The sequence below is a fragment of the Lipotes vexillifer genome, unplaced genomic scaffold (genome assembly GCF_000442215.2).
Source record: "Lipotes vexillifer unplaced genomic scaffold, Lipotes_vexillifer_v1.1 scaffold225, whole genome shotgun sequence".
Classification (NCBI taxonomy): Eukaryota; Metazoa; Chordata; class Mammalia; order Artiodactyla; family Lipotidae; genus Lipotes; species Lipotes vexillifer.
The window spans coordinates 615570-624077 of record NW_006787630.1 but is presented as its reverse complement, the minus strand read 5'-3'; the positions used below and the strand labels follow the sequence as shown (position 1 = coordinate 624077).

General features: G+C 54.4%; 1 protein-coding gene across 2 annotated transcripts in view; it reads right to left on the bottom strand.

Annotated features, from left to right (window-relative positions):
* The window catches only part of TJP3 (tight junction protein 3), a 30903-nt gene that overhangs the window by 12558 nt on the left and 9837 nt on the right, over positions 1-8508 (bottom strand). For both annotated transcript variants that reach the window (XM_007460348.1, XM_007460347.1), the window contains exons 2-6: positions 4395-4451; positions 4170-4279; positions 3337-3439; positions 2721-3069; positions 918-1021 (exon numbers count right to left, since the gene is read on the bottom strand). In XM_007460348.1, the coding sequence (XP_007460410.1) occupies positions 918-1021; positions 2721-3069; positions 3337-3439; positions 4170-4279; positions 4395-4442 (714 nt within the window). In that variant the 5' untranslated portion in view covers positions 4443-4451. The remainder of the gene's footprint in view (positions 1-917; positions 1022-2720; positions 3070-3336; positions 3440-4169; positions 4280-4394; positions 4452-8508) is intronic.

The window sequence follows — 8508 nt, the reverse complement described above, 5'->3', positions numbered from 1 at the left end:
GCTGTGAGAGGAGACTATGCCAATAACGGACCTCCAGAAGAATTCTAGAAACAGACAATTTTCTAAGAGGGGTTGGGGGGCGCTAGGGAAAAATTAAAAATGGATTGACTCTCATTTCCCCAGGGGGGGAAATTTCTCAGGAAACACTAGGAACAGATATTAGAAACAACTCTAATTGGGGGAGAGGGAGTAAATATGTAGATGCTAGAAACAGACAATCTCTGGGAGGTACTGGAAACAGACAGCTAGAAGTTGATTAGAAACATACAATTCCTAGGAGGGATTTAGTGTCATCTCCACTCACCAGGAATCCATTGCTAACATTTTCTCTTGGGAATGTCTGTTTTCAGTAACCCTTCTAGCCCCCAGCCCCACCTCCAAGCTCTGTTTCAAGTGTCAGCCCCAAACTACTAGAAACAGACAATTCTTCAGGGTCACTAGAAACAGATAACTCTGAGGAAGCTCTAGAAACAATCAACCGGAAATGATTTGTATATCAAACACTAGTAATCACTAGAAACAGATTTTCAGGGGAGGAGTCTAGAAGGAAACCAAGCTCTTAAGGCAGAGCTGCTCCTCAAAGCCTGGTCTCTGGACCATTAGCATCCAGGCACCTAAGGCAGGCCCATGAATCAGTGCTGTAGCCAGCACGTCATGTGATTCCGGGGATACCAGAAACAGACAACCCAAAGGGGGTGCTAGAAACCGACATTTGGCAATGGATTTGCAGCAGATGGGGGGAAGGGGGGAAAATCCTGCGTAGCCATCTCCAACCTTTGTGAAACAGGCCACAATGCAGGAGGCAAGTGGTTCAGAACCAGCTTTGCTGACTGTGCCATATGCCTCGGTAACACTGTTACCCTCTGGCCCCGGTCTTCCTGCCTCTCACCGTCCCCTGACAGGAGGAAGGGGCTCACCTGTAGGATGAGGTCTCCTTCCTGGAGCCTGCTGTTCTGGGCAGCCAGGCCCGATTCTGTGATGTGCTTGATGAAGATCTGACTGCCCAGTTTGACCCCAAAATCTGTGGGGGGGAGAGGAGGGAAATTGAGGCAGGGCCTAGGTTCTGCGCTGCCAGGGGCTCCCAGACCTCAGCCTTCTCGCCTGCCCTCAACCATCCCACCTTCCAGGATGCTGTCGTGCAGGGAGGGGGCAGGCTTCAGCCTGCTGCCCCTTTTCAGCGGGCACTCTCCCCCTGAAGGTGCCTGTCGGCAGCTGACAAAGCAGACCTGGTCTCCTGTAGTTGGGGGAGGTGGAACACACAAGCACCCGGTGATGCTGAGCGCTGGGAAGAGAGAAAGCTGGGGGACGTCCCTGGTGGTGCAGTGGTTAAGAATCCACCTGCCAATGCAGGGGACACAAGTTCGAACTCTGGTCTGGGAAGATCCCACATGCCACGGGGCAACTAAGCCTGTGTGCCACAACTACTGAGCCTGCGCTCTAGAGCCCGCGAGCCACAACTACTGAAGCCCACACGCCTAGAGCCTGTGCTCTGCAACAAGAGAAGCCACCGCAATGAGAAGCCCGTGCACTGCACTGAAGAGTAGCCCCCACTCGCCTCAACTAGAGAAAGCCCACGCGCAGCAACGAAGACACAACGCAGCCAAAAATAAATAAATAAACTTTTAAAATAAATAAATAAATAATTTTTTTAAAAAAGTATTAAAAGAAAAAAAAGAGAGAGAGAGTAAGCCAGGAGGTGGGGAGAGCGGCCGTGGAGGGGCAGTTTGGGGACAGGTGTTGGGGGATGGCCTCTCTCAGGAGGTGACGTCTGAGCTGGGTCTTGGATGAAGCAAGGGAGCAAACCCTGCAGGGGTCTTGGAAAGGTCATTTCGGGTGGTGGGAACAGCCCGTGCAAAGGCCCTGGGGCAGGGATTTTGATATCATTGCGCAGCAGTCAGCAGCAGGCACCTGAGAAGGAGCAGAGCCCAGGTTGTCCCTTCCCAACACCCAGATGACATCACCAAAGCGGTTTAGGGGTCACAACCCCAATACTCAGTGACATCACGATGAGCGTTTTCAGGATTATTAAAATTACAATGTGGGGTAGATATCCCAGTGTCATTTGTCACATCATGACCAGAATTCCAAGGTCACAATACTGCCATTGACTCAAGACAGGAATGAGAGATCACGTCCCTGTTGTTCTATACCTACTAATCCCTCGACAGTCTACTGATGTCATGATGTGTGAGTTTCCCGTTGCTGTACCAAACTGCCACAAACGTAATGGCTATAATACAACACAAACTTATCGAATAGTCTGAAATGGGCCTCACGGGGCTAAATGCAGGCGTGGGCCGGGCTGGTCCTTCTGGAGCCTCCAGGGCAGCATCGGTTCCGCCTTTTCCAGCTTCTAGAGGTGCCGCATCCCTGGCTCGCGGCCCCTCCTGCATCCTCACAGCCAGCAGCGCAGCATCTCCCGTCTCTCTCTGCCTCTGACCCTCCCGCCTCCCTCTTATAAGGACCCTGTGATGACACTAGGACCCCCGGGGAATCCAGGGTCATCCCCGTCTCAGGGGTCTTAACTTAACCCCACCTGCAAAGTCCCCTCTGCCCCGTGAGGTGACACATCCAGAGGTCCTGGGACCAGGATGTGGGTATCTTTGGAGGCCATTATTCTGCTGACCAGACACCATATGTGATCAGATTTGGGGGCAGCAGTGCTGCCTGTTCCCGGGGATGCCAAGCCCCACTGCCGACAACGTGGCCCCCACTCTCACCGTCGCTGTCTCTCCTCCGCACCAGCACGGACTTCACGGGCCGCATGTGCACGTCCTGCCGCGGCAGCCGCTTGAAGCCAGACACTAGGGCCAGCCCGTTGGCCTCGGAGCCGCCGCTCGGGCTCCTGCGCCCATGGCTGCCGGCCTGGCTCCGGCGACCTATCCTTGGCCGGCGGGAGCACTCGCCCCAGGAGTGGCCAGAGCCGCTGGACGTGTCACCCTCGTAGCCCTGGCCGTGGTCAGCCTCATCCTGGCGCCACGGCCCATCTTCCTCATCTGAGTCCTGGTGTCCCAGGCCAGAGGTGGCCTTGGTGGCGGGCAGCTGGACTTTCCGGAGACGCTTGACTGTCTGTTAGGGCAGGCAGAGACGGTCGGGGTGGCAGGGGGCAGCTCAAGGCTTTGCCCCATCCCATGGCGGACGCTGGGGAACCCTGGGGGACACTGGTCCCTCTGGGCCTTAACATCCAAGCTGTGAATGGAAACAAGATTCCACTTGCTTGGGGAAGCTTATACTCATACTGCCCATGGGCAACAGGGCCAGGAGAAGTGGGGTTCAGCCAGGGGCAGAAGTGCCACCTGAGCCAAAGGCTGCCTCTCCCACCGAGCCCTCACTCACAATGTTGGCCACTTTTGTGCAGGTCTTGAGTATCTGAATGGCGAAGGTGGAGGTGACACTCTCCATGGAGACCCCATTCACCATGACGATGTGGTCCCCTGTCCTGAGGGAGGAGGCCGGATCTCAGGGAGGAGACATCACCCAGGAGCCCCTCTCCCCAGGCCTGCCCTGAGGGCCCCTGGCAGGTACCCCCATGTGTACAAAGCCTGGTTCTGATTTACTGGTGTCCCCAGACTCATGAAGACATTTATCCTTCTGGGCCTCAGTTTCCTCATCTGTAAAATGGGGCTGATCGCAGAACCCCAAGGTGAAATGCAATCATAGAACATAAGCTACAATTACACCTGGTGTCCCTGTACCCCCTCACTTCTTTCTCTCGGGCCCCCTCTTCCTGCTTTTCTCCCCTTCTCTCCCTGTCGGTTTCATACTCTCTCTCTCTGAAGCTGGTCTCTGATTCTGAGCTGAGCCATATCACCCGTCAGCCTCTTGGGTCCCAGAACCATTTTCCCAACATAACTCCCAGGAGCCTCCTATCCCCAAGGGTTCAGGACACTGGGTCTCTCTCCCTCCAGCCAAAAAGAGGTTTCCAGGATATTTGTTCCGGGAGCATCCTGGGACCACTATGACCCCCAGAACTCATCAGAGGACCAGTGCCTTGAGGAGAGTGGGGGCTAGTCACTGTCTGTCCTTCTGCCAGCCCCAAGCCCCGTACTGACAGAGCTGGAAAGCGCCAGGCACTTTCCAGCCTCCTGGTTTTGGCCCACACAGTTCCCTCCTCTTGATGTGTCCCCCAACCCCCACCCCTGCCGGAACCCGGCTGCCTTGACACTCACTGTAGCCGGCCCTCAGCTGGTCCTCCGGGCACCACATCGGACACAACCACTGATCCACCGGGCCGGTCTCGGCCACCAGATATTGCAATGCCAAAGCCTCGGCGGGGGTCCTGAGCGGGGATGAGAGACAGAACGTGATTTTGCTTCTCACTGGGACAAAGGCTGTCCTGCAGGAACCAACCCACCATTCCCGTCAGCACCCACGCAGAGGGAGGGAGGCCCCACCTTGCTGATCGTGGCTGTGTGCTGTTCCCAGATGGTCAGCTCCTCCATGTCCAGCACCTGGTGGGAGGTGACAGGGAAGGTGGACATGAGGTCTATCAGAGCAATAAGGGCTCCCCATACCTGGGTGGGTGTGGAGCCTGGCTCTGACACTCTCATGGCCCAAGTTTGAGTTAGTTGCTACCTCTCCTGAGATCTCAGTTTTCTCATCTGCAAAATGGACTTAAATCAGTGGTTCTCAATCCAGGACCATTCTACCCCCTCTCCCAGAGGGTACTGGGTGGTATCTGGGGACATCTGTGGTTGTCATGACTGGGGGGTGCTCCTGGCATCGAGGGGGTGGGGGCCAGGGGTGCTGCTCAAACCCCTACATGTAGTACACAGTCAGACCCCACCACAATGATCCATCTCCAAATGTTAATAGTGCCATACTGTGGCGGGAGCAGAGGAAATGTTAGTCCTCGTCACTGTCCCTCTGGAAGGTCTGGCTCAGTCCCTGTGGTGGTGGTGGTGGGGATCTAGCAAGGCCTGCAGACACAAGGGTCTCACTCTGCTCCAGACACTCAGGGCTCCTTGATGTTCCTCCCACACACCAAGCCCGATCCTGCCCCAGGACCTTTGCACGAGCCATCTCCTCTGCCTGGATCTCTCTTCCCCCAGATCTGCACCTGGGCCGCTCCCTCACCTCCTTCTCCCAACCACCCTGTCTGGAACTGGAACACTTGCCATCCCACAACAGACCAGTTCATCCTCCTTTCCCTGATTCCTCGTTCACAGAACTTGTGATCCCTTGACACTCTCTAGATTTTTAAAATCTGGTCACTGCCCTTCTCCCTCTAGAATATTGGCTTCAGAGGTCAGAGATTTTTATCTGCCTCATTCAAAGTTGAGCCTGAGTGCCTGGATCCTAGGAGAGATTCTAACTCTCTAAGAAATGAATGAATGAATGAAGGGCTTCCTTTGTGCCAAGCACTTCACAGGTAAGATCTCATCTAATCTGCTCACTAAGGGGCATTCTATTATCCCCCATCACAGAAGAGGAAAGCCAGGCACAGAGAGTGGAAGTCACTTGCCAAGACAACAGAGCAGTTGAGGGTGGGGCTGGAGGGTGGGGCCGTGGGGCGTGGATTCTGTTATGTTCAAGCCCAGGGTATAGATGAGATCACAGGCTCTGGGAGTAGAGGTCACTCAGCCGGGAGATGCTGGCAGAAGGGGGGGATGTGGAGCCCTCCGGGAAGCCAGCCCCCACCCATCCCTTACCTTCTGCGGGGCTGTCCCACTACCCTGGGGGCCTTGTAGAAATGACGCTCCCTCCCCAGCCTGGTTGCCCAGCTCAGCACTGCAAGGGCGGGGGATTCCCTGTGAGCCCTCTGCTCCTGTGATGTGTTCTGGTGCCTTTTCTTAGAGGTTCCCGGGAGAGCAGCATTCCGGGCTCCCCCCCACCCCCGAGGTAGGAAGGGGGCAGAGAAGAGGGAAACAAAACCAAGGGCAGGGCCTCACGGACACCCCTGGGAGCCAGGTCTGCTCTGTCAACTGAGCCTCAAATCCTGCAGTCTGCCCTCTGCTGGCTGTGGTGGTGCCTCTCCCAGCCTCGTCTTCCCCATCTGTGAAATGGGTACCTCCCTCACCCCCGCCGCCCAGTCTTTCAGCGCTGAGGTGTGGGAAGCGGGCAAGGAGTCACGCACGAATAGCAGAAGGAGCCTCTAGGAGAGATGACAGTGCTGTTGTGAGAAGTAATAATAATGATCTTCTTCCTCTGCATAATATTACTAAGCAACACTATTCCGTGCGCTGCCAGCGAGCGCATTGCACGTACCCATTCATTTACTCCTGAGTGACCTCAGAAATGGCACTTCTCCTATTCCTGCCTTCCTGCCTTCCAGGGGAGGAAAAGGAAGCCCAGAGAGGTTCAGTAACTTGCTGGAGCTCACACAGCGCTCCGCAAACCTTGGCAGCCCATCCCATACCTTTAATCTTAACCACCACCGGGCTACAGTATCCTTCTGCTTTTTTTTTTTTCTTTCTGAACTTATTTTTCAGAACAGAATATTTTCACTTGCTTTGATTTTATGCTTAGTGTCAGTAAACGGCCTCCCAGAATTTTGATTTCCTGGCCTTATTTTAAGAAACAGCCCACAGGGAGTCAGGGCCCCTAAGGGGGCAGGTACAGGTGGCTGGGGCTTGTCCCAGCTTGTGTAGGTTTGCCTCCATGGATACTGCAGGGCTCTCCATGACCCATGGGGTCACGCCTAACGCCACATCCCACCTCAACTTAGTTCACCTCCAAACATTTCCCTGGCAGTCCCCTGTGCCTGGTTACCTTCCCAGGATGCACACAGCTGCCCCGGACACTCAGGTCTCAGCTCAAATGCAACCTCACCAGGGGACCCTACTAGACTAGCCAATCTTCCCTGGCATCCTACCACCCCTCCCTACTTAATTTATGAAGTTTTTTTTTGTTGTTTTTTTTTGCGGTACACGGGCCTCTCACTGTTGTGGCCTCTCCCGTGGCAGAGCACAGGCTCCGGTCGCGCAGGCTCAGTGGCCATGGCTCACGGGCCGAGCCGCTCCGTGGCATGTGGGATCTTCCCGGACCAGGGCACGAACCCGTGTCCCCTGCATCAGTAGGCAGATTCTCAACCACTGCGCCACCAGGGAAGCCCAATTTATGAGGTTTTATTCATGACATCCAAAACCATCTTAAATTATCCTGTTTAATCATCAGTTAGTGAGTTTCTGGTCTTTCCCCTTGGGCTGTGAAGGCTGGACAGGGCTGTCTCTCTGGGTACGTTGGTGATGGGCCCTCCAATCAGCTCCTTTCCAGGCTTTTGCACATGCTGCGCTCTGGCAAACTCGTATTCATCCTTCACAGCCCCAGTGCCACTGTCTCTTCCTCCAGGAAATGAGTCCTCAAGGACCCCGCCCCCCCCACACACATTTTACGTCTCTGATTACTGGGGCCTGGGATGTCCCAGTCCACCTGTCTCCCCTACATCCCTCTAGTCAGGGGATTCCTAGTGGGCAGGGCCGGGGGCCCTGGGACCCCAGCATTGTCCCCACAAGACCAGGCACGCGGGAGTTTGAGGAATGCGTGAATGGTGGAATAAACGGCTGATTCCGCCAGGAACTCAACCAGGTACGTCCTGAGTTCTTAGCCTCCTCAGCCCCGCCTCCGTCAAGGTGCGCTCCGAGGGGGCGGGGCCCGGGCCTCGCCTCCTGCCACACGCGGGACGGAAACACCCGAGAGGAGACGCCTCCAGAGGGACAGGTCTCACCAAGGCACACCGCCGCGGGCACTTGGCTACCAGGCTGCTGTCCGCTCTCCCCCTCCCCACTCCAACCTCTGGGAACAACGGCGGGGGCCAAGAACTGATGTAATAGTAGTCATATAAATCTCAAGATTGTAGGTAGCTATGCAAACACAGATGAATATTTCGTTTTTAGTATTTTTGACAATGTAATCAGTTGAAGGAGAAAAAAAGTGATTGAAACACAGAGCATATGTGTTTATTATGAGATCCTCATTTTCTTGTTCCTTAATAACCAGCTACTGTGCATTACTCTGTACCCAGCCTAACAAAGCTGTGCTTGTAAAAAAAATCTCATCAATACAGAATCTGACAGGATCAGACAATAGACTTTTGCTAATTAATATTTAATGGGCCTGTGGATTTTTCTCAGCAGCTGGAGTGCTAAATAATAGTCAATTAGCAAATGTGTTAATTAGCTCTAATTACACAGCACACAAGCTTCTCCCAGCACTTTTCCTTTATAGATTTACACACGAATGTTCCACCACTCTTCTTGAACACACCAGGCAGCTAATTAATTGATAAGTAATAATTCATTCTTCTCTCTGAAACATGTATTTAAAATGAAATCCAGAAGGTGGAGTCAAGATGGTGGTGTGGGAAGACACAGAGTTGGCTTCTCCCCACAACTAGGGTGCCTGCCAGCCCCTGGTGGGGGACTCTGACGACCAGGGAGATGGGAGGAACCCCCAAGTGAACCGGTAGGATGTGGGGGGGTACTGAAGGGGGAGGAAAAGTGGAGGCCAGACAGGATTGGTGCCCTGAGGCTGGGGAGATCTGGAGAGGCAGGGGGGAGGGACTCTGGG